At 35.9% G+C, this 24674-nt stretch overlaps 2 protein-coding genes across 2 annotated transcripts; one reads left to right on the top strand and one right to left on the bottom strand.

The window, feature by feature from the left end:
• Nucleotides 1-1969: 1969 nt before the first annotated feature.
• Nucleotides 1970-15526, top strand: LOC123525762 (acid sphingomyelinase-like phosphodiesterase 3b). The gene is made up of 6 exons (XM_053538485.1): nt 1970-2141; nt 3818-4031; nt 4814-5067; nt 7655-7818; nt 8721-8901; nt 11992-15526. Exons 1-6 carry the CDS (start codon nt 2048-2050, stop codon nt 12645-12647), a joined length of 1563 nt encoding a protein of 520 aa, XP_053394460.1. The 5' UTR covers nt 1970-2047; the 3' UTR covers nt 12648-15526.
• Nucleotides 15527-22953: 7427 nt separating this feature from the next.
• LOC123525763 (transcription intermediary factor 1-alpha-like) lies at nt 22954-24471 on the bottom strand. The gene has a single exon (XM_045304912.2). It carries the CDS (start codon nt 24346-24348, stop codon nt 22954-22956), a length of 1395 nt encoding a protein of 464 aa, XP_045160847.2. The 5' UTR covers nt 24349-24471.
• Between the last annotated feature and the right edge of the window lie 203 nt (nt 24472-24674).

The raw sequence follows: 24674 nt of genomic DNA, 5'->3' as shown, positions 1-24674 counted from the left end.
AAAATCTGAATTTCGATCTTCGAGCTGGCTCGAAATTCAACCCCAGCTCGAAATTCAACTTTTTGATAATTTGACTTTAGATCTTCGAGCTGGCTCGAAATTTAACCCCAGCTCGAAATTCAACTTTTTGAAAAAATCTGAATTTCGATCTTCGAGCTGGCTCGAAATTCAACCCCAGCTCGAAATTCAACTTTTTGAAAAAATCTGAATTTCGATCTTCGAGCTGGCTGGAAATTCAAACCCAGCTCGAAATTCAACTTTTTGAAAAAATCTGAATTTCGATCTTCGAGCTGGCTCGAAATTCAACCCCAGCTCGAAATTCAACTTTTACAAAATCTGAATTTCGATCTTCGAGCTGGCTCGAAATTCAACCCCAGCTCGAAATTCAAGTTTTTCAAAATCTGAATTTCTATCTTCGAGCTGGCTCGAAATTCAACCCCAGCTCGAAATTCAACTTTTTCAAAATCTGAATTTCGATCTTCGAGCTGGCTCGAAATTCAACCCCAGCAAGAAATTCAACCTTTTGATAATTTGAATTTCGATCTTCGAGCTGGCTCGAAATTCAACCCCAGCAAGAAATTCAACTTTTTCAAAATCTGAATTTCGATCTTCGAGCTGGCTCGAAATTCAACCTCAGCTCGAAATTCAACTTTTTGATAATTTGAATTTCGATCTTCGAGCTGGCTCGAAATTCAACCCAAGCTCGAAATTCAACTTTTTGATAATTTGAATTTCGATCTTTGAGCTGGCTCGAAATTCAACCCCAGCTCGAAATTCAACTTTATCAAAATCTGAATTTCGATCTTCGAGCTGGCTCGAAATTCAACCCTATCTCTAAATTCAACTTTTTCTTTAAATCTGAATTTTGATCTTCGAGCTGGCTCGAAATTCAACCCCAGCTCGATATTCAAGTTGTAGAAAATCTGAATTTCGATCTTCGAGCTGGCTCGAAATTCAACCCTAGCTCGAAATTCAACTTTTTCTTTAAATCTGAATTTCGATCTTCGAGCTGGCTCGAAATTCAACCCTAGCTCGAAATTCAACTTTTTCTTTAAATCTGAATTTCGATCTTCGAGCTGGCTCGAAATTCAACCCCAGCTCGATATTCAAGTTTTAGAAAATCTGAATTTTGATCTTCGAGCTGGCTCGAAATTCAATTTCAGCTCGAAATTCTGTGTTGAATTTCGATCTTCGAGCTGGCTAGAAGTTAAAAGCTAGCACGAAATTGATATTCAATGTTGAATTTCGATCTTCGAGCTGGCTCGAAATTTAAAGCTGGCTAGAAATTTAATTTCGATTTTCGATCTTCGATGTCAGTGCCAACTTCTCGATGCTAACTATTTACGCCATAGCGTCAAGCGCGTCAGATGCCATATATAGTGGAACCCTGAAAATGAATACAACACAAAACAGGCAAATATAAATTCATTTACTAGTGGATGTAAAAGAATGTAAAAAGTCTCATGTAAGAATCGAAGTGATATATCTGAAATTGAATAAACTTTTAACTCATTGTCATTCACATGTGTATTGTTATGAGCTACCCCCGTGATATAATTATTTAATTTTCACCAGTGTTTGGCACAATTAAAAGACTTAATACTTCCTTATCTTCTTTTAACAAACAAAAAAGGTCGAAATAAATAAATGTTAGAATTAAATACATAATGTTCTGTTTTAATTATCAAACATGTTTGCTAATACTTTCATACAAAAAAAAATGTTAAACAAAGCAAGTATTTGGCATTTGTTCTGTTTCGTTGATAATAATGACATTAACCAGCATATCTGGATCCAGACTGCAAGTGGTAATCCTTCCAGATTGCACCACAGACGTTCTAAAAACACAAAATCTCCTTGGGGGAGTATCTCCCGAACCCAGCACTAGCTATGCACCTGCCAGTTCAAAACAAAGCGCTACAATCCATGATAGTAAATCTTAACAAAAAACAAAAGTTGCGCCCCCTTAACATCTTTACAACATCTTTACCTGCGGATGAACTTTGATCTTACTATGTTTGATTTTCGTTTATTTCTGATTTAGATAATGCAGCGTGTTCAAAATAGAGTTAATGTAGGCTTAATTACTTTTTTCTCAGTGTTACTGTTGACCTCTGCAGTCCAAAATGTCAAAAATACAGGTAGGCTGTGTTTTGCTGTTTTGTTTACATTAGTCATTTGCTATTCGGACATGTTACAATTCGGATATGATAATAACTAAAACATTTGTTACTGGTCTCGAAACCTGTTACACTAAAACACATCTGTTACACTAAAACACAATGCCATCCATTAAAAAGTCTTTATAGTCTGAAAACTTGGACAAAAAAAATGTTTTATTAATTTTAATTTAAAATTAAATTGTAAAACTTCAACAAGGAAATTACGTTGCTTAAAAATTATTAAACAAATTATGCTTATTAAGAAAATAAAGCTTTAAAAATGTCCATCCATCTTTTTTTGGTTTGAAGTACATAAGCTAAACTTACATTGGAAAATACACTATCAAAATTGCAATTGATTTAAACAAAAATTTCAAAACTGAAAGAGACATAGAAAATTTATCAAGTTTCTAAAAAGACCCTTGGAGGTCAATAAATTATAGACTATTATAGTTTAATATATTACTGCCTCAATAGTCCAACAGAAGAGTGTTTGCTGTGCAGGAGTTGGTTATTTTATTCCTAGCTGTGTCATACAAAAGACCTGAAAAGTGGTACAAACTCCTTGGCTTTGCACTAGATACATAATTATGTATAATATAAAAAGTATTACTAGGAGGTAAAATAAGCCCATGCAGGTATGAAATATGATACTGGATACCATGTTTGTTGCACAAGAGTTTCTTAATGGAAATGTTATTGTTTGCTGCAAACACTTGTGAACATGCTGTGAATATAAGATGAACATGCTGTGAACTCTTGATAAAACATACACTGATTGCTAAATGCTAGTTTGATGTTCACTTTTCACATGCAAATTGGATTTGCCACAAACAAGTTGCTTCGAACATCTTACGAACAGCTAGGTTGCTGCAAACTTATGACGCGAATAGGTTGCTGCGAACATCCCGCGACCAAGTTGCTACAAACTTCTCATGAACAGGTTGCTGCGAACCTCACACGAACAGGTTGCTGCAAACATCCCACAAACAGGTTGCTGAGAACATGCTGTGATTAAGCTTATATAATTACCATGATTTCTATGCAGAACTCAGCCAAAAATTTCACACAGACTAGCTTGCACATATATATAGCACAAAAAAACAAGTAAATTGATAGGAGTTATGGACATAATTTTTTTCTAGAGTAGAAACTGGAGCACTAAGGCTGTGCGACCAATGTCTCAACTTTTTATATTGTAACAGGCTGAAAATTATTACTTTAGGCCTGACCGGGAATTGAACCCTGGACCTCTCACACCTAAGGCAGAGACTCTACCACGTCACTATAAAAGCTAGCTCAATAGCAAGGAAGTATAAGTGCACCCTTACACTCTACCCTACTACATATATCCCCTCCATTTTAGAATTTTCCTTGAATTCCAGGAGTTTGAACGTCTGTGGGACGTTCAAAGGTGTCTATTCATATCTGCTTATGAGTTATTGCATTGGGCGCCAAATGTAACAGGCTGAAAATACTTTAGGCCTGACTGAGAATCGCACCCGGAACCTCTCGCAGCTAAGGTGAACAATCTACCACGTAGCTATAAAAGCTAGCTCAATAGCAAGGAAGTATAAGTGCACCCTTATACTCTACCCACTACAATATCATGGTTCTTAATTGTCCAGTGCACTTTACATTTCTTATCATTTCAGGCTATTTTTGGCAAGTGACAGATTTCCACTATGATGCAAATTACAGCACCACTGGTGATCCAAATAACATGTGTCACCAAGGCAACAGCAGTTCACCTAGCAACATAGGTTTCTATGGAAACTACTTGTGTGACGCACCATGGCAACTGATCACATCAGCTGTACAGGCAATGTACAAGATAGAGCCAAATCCAGATTTCATTGTTTGGACTGGGTGAGAAGCTTATTATATATTTATTGATTCATTGAGGCTGGCTTTTTTCAGGAAATGTGTTCTTGCTGAATTGTCAAATAGTTTGGCTGCATCAGGTATTAAATCCATTGTAATTTAGGAACAAGTTTGATCCTACCTGGCATGCAGGCTTACAATTCATAAATTATGTACATCATTGGTAAATATTTCTAAAACTGCTCGTACATCAGTCTGCCAGCTGGTTTGTAAATACTGTACTGGTACTATATTTTTTATGCCCACAGTGCCGAAGACCCACAAGGCATAAACTTAAAGGCTTTAAACTGTCAGTCACTGGTCCATCCATGACATTGTCTTGTGTACTCAACTCCTACAGTTTCTGTTCAATTGAAATAAGAAGTGATATATATCTTCAATATGAAGTGGATATACACATGTTTTCAGAAACAATGTTAACCTTCAGCCTGCTGGCAGCAAGTGATTCTGCCTTTGCGACCAGTGCAGACCAGGCTGATCATGGTCTGCACTGGTCGCTATCCAGTCAGTGAATTTTCAGTGAACATCCCTTTGATAAACAAGTGGTACTGCCCAAATTGAATGATGGACCAATCCATTTTAGAAATTTAGCAGGATAAAAGTTAAACAATGCTAAGATATTTGCAGATAGATTAAACACATATTGTTGACTGAAGTGCTTGAAACATTTTTTTAAATTAGTAAACTTTGATAAAACAGTTCAGCTTTTATTTACCCCATGATGATTGATGATTTATATATTTCTTCCTTGTTTTTTATGTTTACAGAGATAGTGTTCCTCATGTGTACAACAAAGATCTAGATCTTGACAAGGTCTATACCTTAATTGGTAATGTTACAGAGGAGCTTATGGTAGTTTTCCCCAACACTACCATTTATCCAGTGCTGGGTAACCATGATCCCTACCCTGCCAATATGATGCCCTATGATGTGGAGCATAGCAAATATTACAAGGGTATTTTAGATGTAAGTGGTTGGCATGCTGTACTGGGACAGAATGAAAGTGAACAATTCCATAATGGTAATAACTTTGACTTTTAAGTAGGTTTTACTTATATCATTCTCAGTTTTGTCAAGCCTGCACGTTAAGAATTGGTTATAAATAATAGCCTCAGCAATGTAGCATTTTAACATGCTAGTTCGATTCATTGACTCCAGTTATCTCCCCTGGCAGTTTGTACACAGAGTCATTTGCAGTCGCTGTTAATTAAAAATTTGCATAATCAAGGTACTTCAATCTTTGGGACATCATCATTGTTGATGTATCTAAGAGTTAAGGATGGAAAAGAAAATTATTTCTTATTTATAATTATAATTTTATTATGACATCGTTTGCACATTTCTTTTAGCTTCACTTACTAACTGATGCCAAATAGCAGCTGTTGAAAAGCACAACTTTTCAGGTTCATTCTTTCTGCTATACCACAATCTAATTTGTATTTTATGTTGCCTAATCTAGTCTAAATGCTTTAGGCAGCCTTAAAGATAATTTCCAGTCTAAGAATTGTTACCCTTAAATGGACTGGTTTAAAGCTAGACCCAAGCCCTTTCCTTAAAGGAGTTTGTTGACCCTGTTTCTTATGAGCCTATCAACAAATAAGTCATGCCATGAGAAAACCAGCATAGTGGCTTTGCGACCAGCATGGATCCAGACCAGCCTGCACATCTGTGCAGTCTGGTCAGGATCCATGCTGTCCACTTTCAAAGCCTATTGCAATTAGAGAAACCATTTAATTTAGCAAACAGCATGGATTCTGACCAGGCGCAGGCTGGTCCGGATCCATGCTGGTCGCAAACACACTATGTTGGTTTTCTCATGGTGCAGCTCATTTAATAATGGTGCAGTGCTCAAACCCATTTACAGATAAATGGCCATTTATCACCTGGACACACCAGTCTCTGCATAATGAGGAGAAGTTGTAAGTAAGTGAAATAGTAAAATGTGGTGTGGAATCTAGGACATGAATGTGACCCTAAATTAGGCTTGTGGTCAGAATATAAATCATCTGATAATCATTGTACTTAAGAGCTTGAATTGAAGACAACAACGATAAACACATTAATGAGAAAATACTAGAAATTATAAAATCATAGAATGTTTTTGAAAAATGATAATGATTAAGTTAAAAAGGTAAAATTCAGCTACTCCACTCTGTGGTTTTCCTAGCTATCCCTAAAACTATCAGAAAAGGTAAACACTTAAATTTCAGAACTGTTTCAAAAACCAATTTGTTATCATTATCTGGGGGTCTGAAAATAGAACATAAAAAAATAATTTGGTCACCAGTATAATAACTTAACATTACACAGTACATTTGCATATAGACGAAGACAGAAATCTATCTGCTGAAGTAGGACAAATGTTTTAGGGATTAGGAAACGTATGACCATTTTAAATAACTGCGTTACTAATCTGATGTCATGGTATATATAATCTTCTGATAGTCCTTTAACAGGTCTATTTTACTTCCTGAATAATATTTGATCTTGTAGCAATACAGTGTAACCTAGGAACAAAAAACTATGATAAGCTGGATTCCAGGAAGCACATAGAAATCAAGCAGATTTAATAGAGTGTGATTTATTGTCATTAAATTAGGTAATTTTTGAACCAGGTAATATTTTAACCAAACTGCTGTTGATTACATGATATAGATCTTATAATATGAAAAACAGTTTATTTTTGTAGATACACGCTATACATTTTGTGTTATTTTTTAATGACTGACAGCATAAACTTCAAGTGTACTAGTAACTAAGGTCACATTTCAAGTTGTGCAGAATGATACATCCACAGTTTAAAGTGGATTGAATGAATATTCATTTATAATATTTCATGAATCAAAATAGTTACCTATTTAGAGCTTGCCAGTAAGAAATATTTGCCTGTTTTTTGCATGAGGCATTTTTTAAGTTCTTGAAAATATTTTGATAGTGTGGGAGACTTTTCCATGAGAGTTGGGTGATTTTTTCTAGCCTTAGTCCGCGTGAGTGTAGGATGATTTTGCCTAGTGTTATAAGTCTGCATGAGAGTGGTGTGATTTTTCCCAGCCTGAGTGCATGAGAGTGGGAGATTTTTCCCAGCCTTAGTTGGCATGAGAGTGGGAGATTTTTCGCAGCCTCAGTTGGCATGAGAGTCCAGGGATGATTTTTCCTGGTCTGATCGAGCCTGCATGAGAGTGGGGTGATTTTTCCCAGCCTTAGTAGTTAGTACACATGAGAGTGGGGTGTTTTTCCCAGCCTCAGCCTGCATGAGAGTGGGGTGTTTTTCCCAGCCTCAGCCTGCATGACTTAACACTTTGTATATAAAAGGCAGGCTTGTGAGGCACAAAAATAAAGGGTGAAGAAAATAACCTTAATTAATAACCCAGAACATGTGTTTTAAGTCCTGTTGGAGCAACATTTGAAAAACTTACGAACAGAGAATCTGTATCCAAAAGCAGGTTTTGAACATTGCTGATAGTTTAAGAACTTTGTTAGCAGGAAAGGATGGTGTTATATAATTTTGATATAATTTCCTGAACTTGTCCAATTACTGTATGCAGATAGATTGACAATTTTCAGCAAATGATATATTAACATTTACATTGAATTATGTGTACATTCAGGTGGCTACTACAGTTCCCATATATCAGAGAAGATCAAACTCCTTGGCTTGAACACAAACCTCTACTATGACCAGGACAAACTGACAAAGGGTCTAACTGACCCAGCTAACCAGCTCAAGTGGATAGAAGATCAGCTGGAAGCGGCTAGGAAGAAAAATGAACAGGTTTGTATATGCTTAAATTGTTTTTATTATACACTTAAACTTTGAAATTTTCACATTATGATTATTTGTAGTCAGTGGGTGATCCTGACCCTTTGGTTAATATTTGACTCAGTTATGTCAAGACTGAAAACAGTCATAACAGCAATAAATAATGCTTAGTCCTTTAGATTTTGAAACTTTATTGAATGGTTTGGTGATAGTAGAGAAAAATGTGACTGTGAGTTTTAAATTTCTGATAAATGGTTAAGGTTACAATGACCTTAATACTTTAAATATTTCCCAATTGTTTGAATGTGGTCAGGTCTTGATCCCTCTTACTTTTAGGACAGTAGATCATAGATCAAGGTCAGGGACCTCAGTGGGCAAGTGGTTAAGGTCACTGACTCAGAAATCACTTGCCCCAAACCACTGTGGGCTCGAAACCTTGCTTGGGATATCTAGCTGGCTTATGGAAGGTTGGCGGTTCTACCCAGGTGTCTCCTCCTGCCTAGATATTGCCTGGAGGAGCACCTAGGATCTTCGTCAACGATCAGCAGATGGAAAGTCTCCATATGATCTATAACTATATTAACAAAAAAAAACCCAAAACAAAATAAACTAAAAGTAACATTGATCTGTTCAAGGTCATAAGGATATTGACACTAAAAATTGAAAAAGGGTACAAAACTGAAGGTTTGAAGACTGGTATCTATTCAGTAATTTTCTGTTGGCTATGAAATGCATTTAATTTTGCTGTCTTTAAAAAATGCCTACGACAGTTGTTCACTAAAAAGCTTGAATTGGCCTCTGGGCTGTCTACACTTTGAGACACACTCAGCACATTGCGAAAATAAATCACTTGTGTGAAAAGTGCTATAAGCTGATTCATTCCTAAGATAAGGCAACATTTTTCTTGTTTACAGGTGTTTATTGTTGCCCATGTGCCACCAGGAATGTTTGAACTTGTGGAAGGCATGTCGTGGTTCTATGGGGACTATAACAAGAAATACCTGGAAGTTATGGAAAAGTATTCTGATGTGATAATTGCACAGTTATATGGACATGAACATACAGACAGTTTTAGAGTGCAGTTTGATAAAGAAGGTAAAATAATTCAAATAGCTTTACATGTATATAGAATCATTGTTTTATATCTAAGAAAGGTGGTATATGGTGCTAACACTTTGTGTCTGTCTTTCTGTCTGTCTGTCCTTGCAAAAACACTGTGTCACAGCTATAACTTTTTAACTATTTGATAGAGTCCAATGAAATTTTGTACAAAGGTTAAGCATGATGAGAAGGTTAGTTGCATGTAAAAGTTAGATCTGTTCTTCCAAGGTCAATGTCACAGACAAAAAGGATCCCAATGAAACTTCACACAATGGTTAAGCGTGGTCGGAAGGTGTGTCCCATAAATATTAGAGTCAGGTTTCTACCTACAAGGTCAAGGTCACAGGGATGGAAACTTAGGTTATTGTTTTGGGTTATTATTTTTAGCTCACCTGTCACAAAGTGACAAGGTGAGCTTTTGTGATCGCGCAGCGTCCGTCGTCCGTCCGTCCGTCCGTGCGTAAACTTTTGCTTGTGACCACTCTAGAGGTCACATTTTTCATGGGCTCTTTATGAAAGTTGGTCAGAATATCATCTTGATGATATTTAGGTCAAGTTCCAAACTGGGCCACGTGCCGATAAAAACTAGGTCAGTAGGTCAAATAATAGAAAATCCTTGTGACCTCTCTAGAGGTCATATTTTTCATGGGATCTTCATGAAAATTGGTCAGAACGTTCATCTTGATGATATCTAGTTCAAGTTCGAAACTGGGTCACGTGCCCTCAAAAACTAGGTCAGAAGGTCAAATAAGAGAAAAACCTTGTGACCTCTCTAGAGGCCATATTTTTCATGGGATCTGTATGAAAGTTGGTCTGAATGTTCATCTTAATAATATCTAGATCAAGTTCGAAACTGGGTCACATGAGATCAAAAACTAGGTCAGTAGATCTAAAAATAGAAAAACCTTGTGACCTCTCTAGAGGCCATATATTTCATGAGATCTTCATGAAAATTGGTCAGAATGTTCACCTTGATGATATCTAGGTCAAGTTTGAAAGTGGGTCACGTGCCTTCAAAAACTAGGTCGGTAGGTCAAATAATGAAAAAACGTTGTGACCCCTCTAGAGGCCATATTTTTCATGGGATCTGTATGAAAGTTGGTCTGAATGTTCATCTTGATGATATCTAGGTTACTTTCGAAACAGGGTCATGTGCGGTCAAAAACTAGGTCAGTAGATCTAAAAATAGAAAAACGTTGTTACCTCTCTAGAGGCCATACTTGTGAATGGATCTCCATAAAAATTGGTCAGAATGTTCATCGTGATGATATCTAGGTCACGTTCGAAAGTGGGTCACGTGCCTTCAAAAAGTAGGTCAGTAGGTCAAATAATGAAAAAACGTTGTGACCCCTCTAGAGGCCATATTTTTCATGGGATCTGTATGAAAGTTGGTCTGAATGTTTATCTTGAATATATATAGGTCAAGTTTGAAACTGGGTCAACTGCGATCAAAAACTAGGTCAGTAGGTCTTGAAATAGAGAAACCTTGTGACCTCTCTAGAGGCCATACCCTTGAATGGATCTTCATGAAAATTGGTCAGAATATTCACCTTGATGATATCTAGGTCGAGTTTGAAACTGGGTCACGTGCCTTAAAAAACTAGGTCAGTACTAGGTCAAATAATAAAAAAACTTTGTGACCTCTCTAGAGGCCATACTTTCACGGGATCTGTATGAAAGTTGGTCTGAATGTTCATCTTGATGATATCGAGGTCAAGTTTGAAACTGGGTCAACTGCGATCAAAAACTAGGTCAGTAGGTGTAAAATTAGAAAAATCTTTTGACCTCTCTAGAGGCCATATTTTTCAATGGATCTTCATGAAAATTGATCTGAGTGTTCACCTTGATAATATCTAGGTCAGTTTCGAAACTGGGTCATGTGCGGTCAAAAACTAGGCCAGTAGGTATAAAAATAGAAAAACCTTGTGACCTCTCTAGAGGCCATATTTTTCATGAGATCTTCATGAAAATTAGTGAGAATGTTCACCTTGATGATATCTAGGTAAAATTCAAAACAGGGTCACGTACCTTCGAAAACTAGGTCAATAGGTCAATAATAGAAAAAACGACGTCATACTCAAAACTGGGCCATGTGGGAAGAGGTGAGCGATTGAGGACCATCATGGTCCTCTTGTCTTGATTTTAGCATGCACAAAATACTAATAAAAGGTGTAAAAGTGTTTTTTAGATCACATAATTATGTGAAAATGCCATATATACTTAAGATATATTCAAGCAGGGAATGCTCAGGAAATTCCAACAACTTTTACCTTATCTTTTAGGTACTAACTTTATTCTGGCATACAGCACACTGTCATTATTTGGTGGGTGAAATGTTAAAAAGTCAAAACCATGTGTGTAAGAATGCACAGTATCTTGATTTTACACCCTAGTTGTAAATATTACTTGTTTCAGGTGTGCTATGATATGCCGCACGTGTGTTTCTTAGAAAGTTTAAGTATTATCTTTTACAAGTAATTTAAACACAGTTTCAGTGTTATTTGGTATATGTAGAGTCTGACTGTTAATTTACAGAACAGGAGTTTTGATTCTGCAAAATATCTCCTCACAATCTATTTTTGAATTGAATGGCGGGGAGCATTTATTCAGTGTATTTTTCTTTACAGTCAGTGTAAAATGAACATGATGTGTTTAAAAAAAACTATGCTGTTTACTGGTTATTTGGATATAAATTTGTGGATTTTGACTTTCAAACATGAAATTAATATGAATTTTACTGATTTGTTTTGATTAAGTTTTGTGGATTAAATCAACCATAAAATGAGCAGAAAATTGTCTCCCACAAAGTATTTTACCCATATTGTCAAGAATTCATTGTGTGAGGTCTGCAGCTCATTCCCATTTATGTGTCTTCACAAGAAGGCTTGACATTAAATTTTAATGATTTAAAACTAAAATCATGATTGTCTATGTTAAGTATGCTGAAAATTTCCTAGAACAATTTCACTCTTATTTTATCAAATGTCAGTGACTTCAGTGTTTTGCAAGGAAACTCTGCTGTTAATCTGAATGCCATAGCGAATGTATGTTGCATTTTGAATAATAATATTTTATTTTAAACAGGTAGACCCATTTCTGCATTATTCCTGAGTCCTGCAGTGACACCTTGGAAGAGTACATTACCTGGGGTTGGTGCCAACAACCCTTCCATAAGACTGTTCCAGTTTGACAGAGAAAAAGGGGGATTAAAGAAATATATCCAGTACTTCCTTAACCTTACGGCGGCAAACCTTGCCAGAGATCCTAGCAAGTGGGAGAAAGAGTATGACACTTCCGACGTATACGCTATTGATGAACTTCGACCGGGGGCTGTTCATACTGTGGTAAAGGGGTTTTCAGACAAGGAGAATAAAGTCTTTAGGAGATATTTAGACTTTAATAGTGTCAAATGGCAGGTAAATCCAGACTGTAATGAAACATGTTTTCTAAGGCATATTTGTGCAATATCGGAACTGGATTTTGATAATTATAAGACGTGTATGGCGGGAGGAAAAACAACAAAGCATCCAGAGACAACTACAAGACACCATCCCCATGCACATTCCACTCCGGAACCGCAGGTGCCGGATTATATGTATTACATTATAGGAAGTCTTGCTGCGGCTCTGTTTGTTTTGTTCTTAGTTGTGGCTGTCATGTGTTTCAAGCGTGGACGACGGATCTCTGCACCGAGATATGCTAAATTTGGTTCCCTTTCAATAAATACTCCTAATGTCTGAAAATGTGATACAGAAAGAAATAAGAAAATTTTGCTGCCATTATTTTCAAGTGCTATAAATTTTTTATTACAACAATTATTTAATTAACGCCACCAATGGTAAAGTATTATTGTGTTCTGTAGATATTTAAATTTTTATCATTTTGTTATTTTTATATGTTTAGAGCTTGAAACCAGATCATTATAAATTTAAATCAAAATGAATTATTTAATTTGTAGTGCTCTGAATAGTTTCTTTCTATATTTCTGCAGCCATCATTACTAGTATGTAAGGCTTTAGAAAAGTGTAAACATTTTGAAAACTTCTATGTTTGAGTGCAACTATAGGTGACAGTCATAATCAGATATATAACATGCCCAACTATTTGATAAATTCTGTAAAGCTGGTAATGATTTATTGTCACTGTTAATATTAAAGAAACTGTAGCAGGGCTGGACCATATCATTTTAGAGGGCTTTATAGTAAGTTAACCTTTAAAAAGCGTGCTGGCGCCAACTGACTCTGCCTTTGCGACCAGTGCAGACTGATCTTGGTCTGCACTGTTCACTATTCAGTTTGTACATTTTCAAGTAAAACCCCTTCAAATAATAAATGGTACTGCCAAAATTGAATGATAGACCAGTCCATTTTAGAAATTTAGCAAGGTAAAGGTTAAACGTCATTATTTACTTGCCCGAACATTTTCCTTCTTGCCCAGATATGATATTCGTAATCACATTGATTTTACAATGTACAGCATTTATTCTTTTGTAGTTCATAGCATTTGAGAGTGTTTGTGAAAATGATTAAAACTGGTGTATTATTAAAATACTGGTAATAACAAATAATTAACTTTGATTTTCTGAGAAAACTGAAATGGCTAGCTGATTTTTTTTTCTTGCCATTGAAGTAGATTATGCAGTAATTTTTTGTTTTTGTGTAAAACCAGATAGAAATCAAGTTCATTGACAGTTCTTCTTTGCTTCTTGATAATATTTTTTTTCGATTCAGAAAAAGTTCTTTCATGAAAAGTTGCTAACATTATGGTGCAAATGACAAAACTAAAATGGAACTCAGTATTGTTGTGTGTTTTTGAAATGTAACTAAGTCTTTTCTGTTTACTGACGTTGATTTCTTGTGGGTCGTGCTTTGTTTAAATATGCTTCTGTAAGAAAGTATTGCTGTAAAAATGGCCATCTGTTTCATTTTATTTTTGATATTATTTGTTGAATATAGATTGCAAGAAAAAGATTATATGAGCTGCACCATAAGAAAACCAACGTAGTGCATTTGCTACCAGCATGGATCCATACCAGCCTGCGCATCCACACAGTCTGGTCAGGATCCATGCTGTTCACTTTCAAAGCCAATTGCAATTAGAGAAACCATTAGCGAACAGCATGGATCCTGACCAGACTGCGCGGATGCGCAGGCTGGTCTGGATCCATGCTGGTCGCAAATGCACTATGTTGGTTTTTTGATGGTGCAGCTCATATCACTGATTGTAGGTATGGATGAAAGTACCCAGCTCTCAGGTAACTGTTTTTGTGGTAACTGGGTGGAGCCTAAACAGTTACCCCCAAGCCGGAAATTTCCACCTGCACCTATATACAACATGTGAAAGAATCTTACTCTGTTAGAATATAAACCAGTGCCATATCATATTAAATGTAATTTAAAAGTCTTTCTAGTCCTAGAACTTTTATAGTTCTTGTGTGGAAAATAAATTCTTTTTCTTTTGAATATTCACTGAATAAAAATTATTCAATAAACACGCGTTCTAAGATTTAAACAAGAAAAATAATAAACTATTTTTCTTTTACAGTTTGTGTATTACGCACTTTCCTGCCACATTGATTTGTCTCCATTTTCACTGTTTGATTTAGGGTTTTACTATTTTAAAATTTAAAGTGATATGCATCCACTGTTATGTCAAGTTCCATGAGACTTAAGTATGTGTTTTCATTATTTAATTTTAAGTAAAATAAATATAAAAATATAGAGATGCAGTGAATACTATGCAGTTTTTGTCTGTAAACCTTGTAGGAGGCCTAACTTTACCTAAAAGGAACCAGCGTGGGAGCCATCTGGTCTAGTCACATAATGGTGGACAGGTTATGAAAGACTAATTATCCACTTCGGATGGTCATTGAGGTATAAATTTGTCAAGGCCAGTTTTTGTTTGGCATTTTTAAGTGAAACCTGCATTCAATTTTATATGCATTTACTTAATTATTCCTGTCTCATTTTATACTTTTTAAATTTATTCTTAAGAATTATTTACTTTGATTACAATGTATACACTATTTTGAAACACTCTGTGAATAAAACTAGCAAGAAAATACATCTAGCCCAAATTTAGAAGGAAGGCTTTCAGCTTGTTTTATCCATAGGCATTCCGCACATTTGTTTTGTCAATAATGATGCTATATATGATAAAAACATCAATATACAGTCCAGGACCCAACAATAAATCTAGCACCCATTTACTATATATGGCTATATGTACCAACACTGTGAACATTGTACATTTTATATTGAATATACTGGTAAAGGCAACAGTATTAAGTGTATTTGAACCTATAAAAGCACTATAAAGTGTAAGTTTTCCATGTAAAAAAGTTTTATGAAACATCAGGAATTGAGCTCTATTTTATAACAGACTTGAAAAACTTAAATGGTGCTAAATTCTGGTTATTATTTTCAAAAATGAATTGTTATATTTTAATAATATTATGTTTGTTGAAATTTTGATGTTCATTTAAATACATGCATATGTCCATTAAATCCATTTTCATAATCTGAAAAGTAACACATAGCAATAATCAAACCTTCAGGGAGATGGATAATACATGTAGAATTTGTTGATTTATTTTTTAAATAAAATGTAATGATTCTGACCAGTGTTGTTCTTGTTTGAGTTTTTTTAGCTTGACTGTACAACGTATACGGGGAGCTATCCTATTCCCCAGCTTTCGCACGTGCATCCAATGATCTTTCACTATATCTGTGATATAACTTTATGGATTTGCTTCAGTATAAAATAGTCGTTTCTCATCACCACCGACATCGTATTACACATGTTCCATATCTCCCACACCAATATTTTATTAATAAATGCCACCTTTTTACATATAAAACCCGGTTCAAATTTGATTGCTGTATGAATAATTTTGCCATGATGCTCTCCTATCTGTGGAGGTAATAAAGAATCTATCTATCTCTATTATTACTTATTGGACTTGATTCAAACTTGAAATAATAGATCCACTTCATCACACTCATCATCTTACATATCTGTCGCACCAAGATTTTATTAATTATATTCTCATTTTACTTATAATTTCAGGTTAAAGTCAGTTTGCTGCCTTTTCACCCTATCTCTATTACTGAATGGATTTGATTAAAAAACAAAGACAAATATCGGACAGGGAACTTATAAAGCTACAAAAAGGAAATGTTTATTACTTTAAACGTGAACTACTTACGGTATTACCGTAAGATTTCCGGAATGAACTTTAATCATAGTATTTATTTGCGGTCATTCGGTCTAACGGCAATATCACAGATATTAGTTTAAACATATTTTATTGCCAATATATACATATATAAACAGATAACTACGTTAATTGTACATATAATAGGCAAAAGGGTCGACCCACAAGTTCTCGCAACATTAGTAACGGGTCTTCCCTAATGCAAATATTTACATATTTAATTTACAACAATGACAACTAATCGGGTACATGTGTGGTAAATAATAAATTTACAATATAATAGCTACAAGAAAATGGAAAGAAAAAAAAGAGTTGAAATAAGTATGAGGTACAAGTACATGTGTACTTATAAAAGCAATCACATTTGTGACTAGTGGCAATGTATAGATAGATGTAAGAGTAAAAATGATGCAATTAATTTGCATTGACATGTACTACATTAGGGAAAAAACTTTAAAAAGGAGAAACGAGTACATGTGACTTATATAGACAAACATATTTGTGACTAGTCAGTGTACAAAAAGATGTAAGAGTACAAAAAAAGAAGATGCAATTCAGTTGCATTAACATGCACTACATTTGGGGAAAAAGAACATAAAAAAACAAACAACTGGGGTCTTGTCAATAATAAACTTATATAATTATATATGAATAAATTGAATAATATTGCCTGCTAAATATGGTGAGTCTCAAAAGCGTTTGGTTGATTTTATGTAATGTTGGACTGAGCAGAATATTTTGCAGTTGTCTTCATATGACAATTCGGAATTACCAACTAAAAGAAGTTGGGTATTTAAAGGATGAAATTGCCTTAGATCGTGGAAAAGTTTAATCCTTTGATTTGTGTATTTCGTACAAGTGAAAAGAAAATGTTTAACGTCTTCAATATCTTCTCCACAAGAACAGATTGAGTCCTGAGACAGATGGTTGCAAAATAAATGAAAATTCAAATTACTGCACGCGTTTCTAAGCCTTGCATAGAAAATTTTCTTTCTCCTACAAGATACCATTTTGGAGTTTCTGTAGTTGGAAAAACGGTATTTTTAACAATCTTTTGAAACTTGATAAAGTGTGTGTGGCTCTTATTTCAGGACTCAAATTGTTCCAAATATCAATAGCAGAAGGCACAAAGGAATTAGAAAATATTTGAGTTCTTCGACTGAGGATTATAAAATTTTCACAGATATTTATCCTGATAAAATGGTTTGCATTTGATAAAGGTAACAATTAAATGTTTTTCTGTTGCATTTTTTAAATATTCATGTGTTAGCATCGCAGACCCTTTGAGCAACCCTAGCTTAAGAAAAATTATATCTTATCCCATAAAATTTGTTAGTTCCCATTTACAGCTTGGACTTTCATGTTCCTTGCTTCGAGAAATTTTGCAATAGGAATAATAAAACTTCGAATCTCAGCTCTCTCGACAATGTGTCCATGTAATTACTCGATGAATATATATACTCATTTTTAACAAGATAGTCTAAAGGAAGTGTTTAGGGGTATGGATCCGTACCTCTAGACAAGCCTGTTAAGAGTGTTTCACTTTTACTCTGGCTAAAGAAGAAATTTATATCATTTATGTAATATTAATTAAAGTAAACGCGTATGCGATAAAAAGTTCAAAATGCACGTCTTCTTCGCGAAAAAATGCGCTCCTACAGCCGCGCAATATTTCCTTTGCGGATTTTTTTTCTTGGCCTATCATTATTCTTATCTATAGAAGGGCTCAAGGTCTTCAGATGTCTGGACGAAAATGCATTGAAAATTAGATGTCACTGTTGGCTGGACTAAGGAGTAAGCGTTTTAGATGTTTGATATTTGATTTTATGTTGATACTGTTTGCATTCTTACAGACGCGAATATTTCTTTAATATAAAATTGAGGTGTAGAGGAATTTCCGTGGTTTCTCGAGCTTCGGCCGTTTGTATTGTGACATTGATTATTTGAAAACAATACGAATGAAGCGTCTCCTTTAACACGGAATATGTGAAAATTTACGCAATTTTGATTTTATTCAAGGTCACTGAGTACCGGCAAAAACTTTACCTAAATACATAGACACATTATGATGACCTAGTACTAAATATCTATATCTGTCCAATGTAATAATAAACAGTCTATTAGAGAAAAACATATCGGAGTACACGATTCCCACCAGTTGTAAAGCTTGGAAATGAACAGTACAAGAATTGCACATATTTTGCTTTCTTTGTATTATTTTGAAACAGTAATAATTCTTTATCAAGGCAACCCATTATGCTCCGATAAGGGTTGAAAACTGCAACCAGGAAGATAAATCACAAGTAGCATACTTCCTCCTTTCCAGTAGGGCATACAACTCTGCAGTGTTACTAAGAGATGGTTAAAGTACTTATCTCCCCTGCCCCGGTGCATGAAAATATGTAACCTAACACATTATTGAATGGCTTGCAGGTAATAGGCAAAACTGCTGCCATTGGTATGAATATACACCATTTCTAAAGTTGTCATGGAACTTTTTTTCGTGCCAGATGTCTAGCATCCATACATGTACATAGCACAGGTTTCGTAGTCCTGGCACCAATTTCAAGAGAAAAAAAAACAGGAGCTCGGAGTCATGATCGTACTTCCTTTATACCGTGACTGAAGGACCTGCACGGTTCTGCCTTTATACCGTGACCGAAGGACCTGCGCGATTCTGCCTTTATATCGTGACCGAAGGACTAAACTCAAAGAATATGGTCTTATTTTGCCCAAATCGTAACTTTCATAAATTACCGTCAAGCTGCCGGTAGACTGAAAGATCATATTCGTAAAGGCCGTACGCTCCGTCAATACATAAAGGCAGGAAGGTCTAATACGGGGAGTAGAAACTCCGTATAAATCAATACATTTATCTGTACTATGCTGTCGTCCATACCTGTAAATATCGACCAGTCGTTAGCGATCGATATTTTGTTTTCGCCACTATCGATTAGCGCGTAATTAGCATATTACCTAATGTTAATCATGGAGCTATAACACTTATTGTTCAAAGGGTTTACCAGTCACATGTTAAGTGGCGATAATTAGATGATCAGAGATTGGTCTAAAGGGATTCTGAAGCAAAAACAGCATGCGACTGCATGTGGTGATATGCTTAATTATTATGAATTAACTCGAGCTCACTTCCCTGAATAAATATTTTACCACGTAACTTCAAACCTTTATCAAAGGGCCGATTTTTGTTGGATTTGAATAAAAAAAAAATGGAAAATAACAGAAAGCTGACACTTTTCTTAATCTTGTAGAGCCATAATTATAATTATTGTTTATAATGTCAGATTTCTACATACAGAAACAAACATTCTTCTTGAACGTAGGGAATGTTTCAAACGAAATTGTTGTTTAAACTCCAAAAATTAGTTTAATAAATTTAATCTTAAAACTGATGTGTGAAAAATACAATGTATTTAAATTAAAATAACAATATTTTTTTTAAAAAAGGCCGACAACGAAGTTACATTTAGTATTCCGAACTTTTAGATAAAACTGCAGAAAATCATCTAGGTTTAACACGCATTTAAATGGTGAAGAACACAGCAATATCATAAACAAATATTTTCAGGCAACAGTTTACAGTTTTGACTTGCTATTTTCATTAAAATATGTCCTATTTTTTTTATTCTAAATACTCTGAATCAACAAGGCAAATATCATGTAAAAAACGACATCTTTCTCTCTGGGTAAGACAAGTCTAGATTTAGCCATTTTCACAGGGCGAAAAGTAACATTAATGTAGATATTTTCCATTTAAAAACAGATGCAGGCAATAATTTCATGGCAGAACTTTTGTTTTCAACAAAAAATTCAACAAATGCTTTCCCAGATTTTCACTGAAAGGACGAGTTAAACTGTAAGGCGTAAGTGTTTGCGTAATAGCAGAATAACCTACGGCATACGCTTCGATTGGACGACAGCATCAGATAAGATAAATGCCAGTTTCCAGTCCCCGTATCAGTTGTTCCAGATAAAGGTCGGATAAGGTCGAAAAAACTGCGTTCTCGACCTCGAGCTCCAGTTGTTCTGATAGGCGCATAAAGGGCAAAAACAAGCATTTGAAAGGCTTAGTTAAGCAATTACTTAAGTTTTTTCGTGAAATTAGAGCCGGGGTCTTATAACTCATTCTGCCATCAAGAGTATATGTACCTCCTGGATGCGGTCGACTCGGCTGGAAGAATTTTTAAGAAGAGGAGCGGTTCCAATTTCGAAAACTTACGCTGAATATCTGCGTCGATTTAGGTCCTTTAATGAATCTTTCAGAATGCAAGTGTAAAGCATACATGCAATACGTAAATGTAAAGTGACTACGACTGTCAATTTTAGTAGGTATAGCTTAAATCGATCTCTTTCGTGCATGCGACCCTTCCTGTATCAGTTGTCTAACTGGTGGGACACAGATCCGCTCTATTTAAGTAATTTACATGTATCGACCATTATTAAGTGTAAAGTACATTACTTTACCATATTGAACTAATTCATGATTAGCAGTGGTTTTTGTTAATGTTTGCTGGCTGGCTCTAAATCACATCATCGGTTGATTTTGATGGCGACCTTTCAGTTTCTACCGGTACAAGAAAGCCACAATTATATTAGACACGACCTGTTACATTGAAATGAGTACAGGCCATCCGAAATTGAGCTATTATATAGTTAGTGTCCTTAGACGAATGAAACCGAGTGTCTCGATACAGGTGTTAGCCACTCGACTTTGCGGGTTCTCATCAGCAGCTCCTGCCAAGAATATAATACACCTAGGCAGTATTTAGACTCATCTGCTTCTAATGTCCCGAGTAGAATCCCTAGAAGCATTAAAAGTCGGCGCCACAGTAGAAACTGTAGTGGAAAATGAAAAATAGAGACAGAGTTCCTAAAATACTAGTACCCATCTTCCGTCAACAATATACATTTTAATTATATGAAAACGCTATACACATTTGAGCCGTGCCATGAGAAAACCAACATAGTGGCTTTGCGATCAGCATGGATCCAGATCAGCCTGCGCGCAGTCTGGTCAGGATCCATGCTGTTCGCTTTCAAAGCCTATTGCAATTAGAGAAACTGTTAGCGAACAGCATGGATCCTGACCAGACTGCGCGGATGCGCAGGCTGGTCTGGATCCATGCTGGTCGCAAAGCCACTATGTTGGTTTTCCCATGGCGCGGCTCATTTATATCTTGCATTATCCTTCCACTAAAATGTCTAAAGCTACTCTGTAGGAATCGCCCATATGGGTTATCGAAGGCGGCTACAAAAGAAATTAAATTCACATACACGCAAGCTAAAAGTAGGCACACCGCCTTGGAACGGCCAATGACCTTTGTATAGGGAACTTGGAGTTTAAACGCGTTTGGGGTATGCCAACCTCACAGTTACCTGATCTTTGACTTATTTGACGAGATTGTGCAATTAAAATAATTTCCTGCTGGGATACGCTCAAACATTAGCCCTTATCAAGCTGGACACCAATTCTGTCTTTGCGACCAGTGTAGATCATGATCTGCACTGTTCGCTATTCAGCCAGTAACTTTTATGTAAACACCCCTTATAACAGTTGAATAACATATGAATACGGCCAATTAGAGCAGTCGGTACACTAATGTACTAACTAATTTGTCTGAAGTCAGAGCACAATGAGCACAAATTTTAAAGGCACGACTAGGCAAACTGCAAGGCAAATTCAACTCCGTCCGTCCACCCGTCCGTTACGTGCAAGATTTAGAGAGAAAGCGTCAAAGAGTCTTAAACTTGAACAGCATCCGCATCATTAAAATGCACCTTTCTATAAATAACAACAAATTAACAGTACCTTTTAACTTACTCAATAGACATTGGCATATGTGCCAATAGCATGTTTTTGGCAAACTTCCGGTCCCTGGTTAAACGTCGTTTGATGTAGACGGCATTTTAACAATGCATACGATAGAAATGGGACGTGTCTTTCGGTCACAATGGCACATCTAGTTTCAAGATGGCTATCGGGCTACTAAACACACGTATATTAATCTCTTAGTAGCGACTAGTTACAGATTTATAAATCATTAAATATAGTGTTACATCAAAGAGTTTTGGTATGATATAGACCTGTCAGTCCGTTATTCAAAAAGGCGATCTACTGAATAGTTTTTCAATTTTAACGCAATATCATATTATAATTAAAGCCTTGAGATGTCTGATGGTTGCGGGTTTTGTTAGAGTTATTTTATCTATAAATATACATGTATAAGAAACAAATACTAATGTGCCTTATGTCTAAGATAAACTCTGCCTGACCTTACATGAACAGCTGGAAGTCAATGATGTAACCATGGGCTGGAATACCTAATCATTGACAGATCTTATATAATCTAAATGGCCAGTGTGAATGGATAGAGGATGAATAAGAACTGCTTGATCATTGATAATTCATCCGCATTGTTCATGAATGGGACTACTTTGTGTAGCACATGAACAAATTCCTTTGGATGTGATTTGGAATCAAATAAAGATGCTACATGATTGTCAGAAATACACTTAACTTTGGTAGCGGGATTAAACCCGCAACCAAAAATACGCCACTGTGTCTTAATTCCACAGGCGCTAGAAAAGTAATGCGGTATATAGCTAAATATGAATCCCTGCCATTCATACTTGATCTATCTACCTAACTGTCTAAGTATTCAAATTAACGTGACATAAAAAAGGACTACCATTTTAGTCTGAATTACATGCCCCTTAACTGCTACGCTGTTAACACGATGATTTAGAACGCCGGGGACCAGACTTTGTTTATCTAATAAAACTTCCTCGTTTAGAAAGTACGGATTACAGATTCATTTACAAGTGATCCAAATAAACGATACATCGAGACTTCTCCACGCTATATCGCCTGGAAACTGTAAATTTATATCGTTGTTGATATATAACATATCTCCTTTCATGGTTAGTACCTGGATACTAATAGGTGAAGTAAAGGACAGTGCAAGGATACCATCCATGTGATCGATTCCTCTGCATTTGGTCCGTACTTTGAGAGTATGACTTTTGGACAATCCAAATTTCATATTCAGAAAAAGAATCATCCCTTCATCCGGCAAAGTTACCGCACATTTATCTGCATTAATAACAGTTACGTCCCAAGGTCTACTGGGCGCAGTATACCTTGAACTGAACTTGCCTTCTTTTACATTTAGAACTGTTATCAGTTTACCGCTGGAATCTGCGAGCAGTAGTTCATTGCATGAAATTAAAGCCATTCCTGTTATCCAGCATTCATTCTTACCTTCAGTTCTAACATAAACTTCCTTCACAAAAAGAGCTTTCATATTTTCTACACTTTTCTTGATTTGGGCAGCGCACGTAGAAAGAGAACCGATCGGAGATCGTGTTGCCTTAAGAGCTTGTAGTTCTTTGGAGGGTTCAAATGTATTCTTGCTGCTGTGTACGCTTTTCGAAGCCACTATACTTGCAGCGAATTCTTGACATGTCTCTAGTCTTTTCTCTGCAAGTTTTATTGTCACGAACAGGTTGTTGATCTTATTTGCGTACTGGTGTATCTTTTGCTTAAATGCATTTAATTCTTTTTCAATAGATTTGCATTCTTTCAGAAGCTCATTTTTCGCAGAGACATCTTTAGCATGCATTTGGTCAGCTTCCAATAAAAGTTTCACTTCAGCTTGGTCCAAGTAACTGTTAAGTTCATTACGGAACACTTTGATCTCTTCTACTATTTTAGTCTTCATTTCTTCTGCAGTTTTTATGTTGTTTTTTATATCCCGCTGAACAGACGTTATTTTCTTCTCAATATCCGCTATCTTTTGTTTGATCAATTCGATTTCTCCGCTGTTGTCTTTGTTACCGGATACATCAGAAACCAGTTGCACTTTACACGCTTTATGACCTATGACCATACAATCACCACAACCAACCGAATTGTGTTCTTGACAAAAATACTTAACTATTTCCGTCTTGTGGGTGTCACATGGTTCCAAGCACGGATCGACCTGAACTTGTGTCGTCGGCATTTCGTCTTTAGATCTGATCACGTGATTCTTTGTCACCGCCATTTTTCGATGAAACTTGAGACAAGAAGTACAGAAGTACTCATTACAATTCTCGCAGTATCCTTCCGCTGGTACTTCGTCACCTTCTCCTTTACATGGCTGACACAGGATTTCGTTTTTAATGTCCGTTTTCCCGGATGTTTTTGTCCGGCCAGACACCTCCATTTCTACTTTTTCTTTATTTACTTTCAAATGTTCATGTCACAATAAGTAGCTCGTGTTTTAAAAATAACAATAACTGCCCATCGATAGGGATTTTAAGCTAATTAAATGTTCTTGCTAATCCAACAGTATTGTGTCAGATTTTGGTACACAGGAAGTGTGCGAACTAACACAAAATGGACACTTAATGGCTACATATAAATTTGATAATTTGATTCGGCCAAGAGGACTAACAGTGACCAGAGACGGAACTGTTGTTGTTTGCAGTCAAGGTGTCAGTGACAGGTTGAGCATGATCGTACCAAATAGGAAGGTAATACTGCCTCTGT

Source organism: Mercenaria mercenaria, chromosome 3 (genome assembly GCF_021730395.1).
Source record: "Mercenaria mercenaria strain notata chromosome 3, MADL_Memer_1, whole genome shotgun sequence".
In the NCBI taxonomy this organism is placed as follows: Eukaryota; Metazoa; Mollusca; class Bivalvia; order Venerida; family Veneridae; genus Mercenaria; species Mercenaria mercenaria.
The sequence above is the reverse complement of the archived record's forward strand: the minus strand, read 5'-3'. Positions and strand labels throughout refer to the sequence as shown.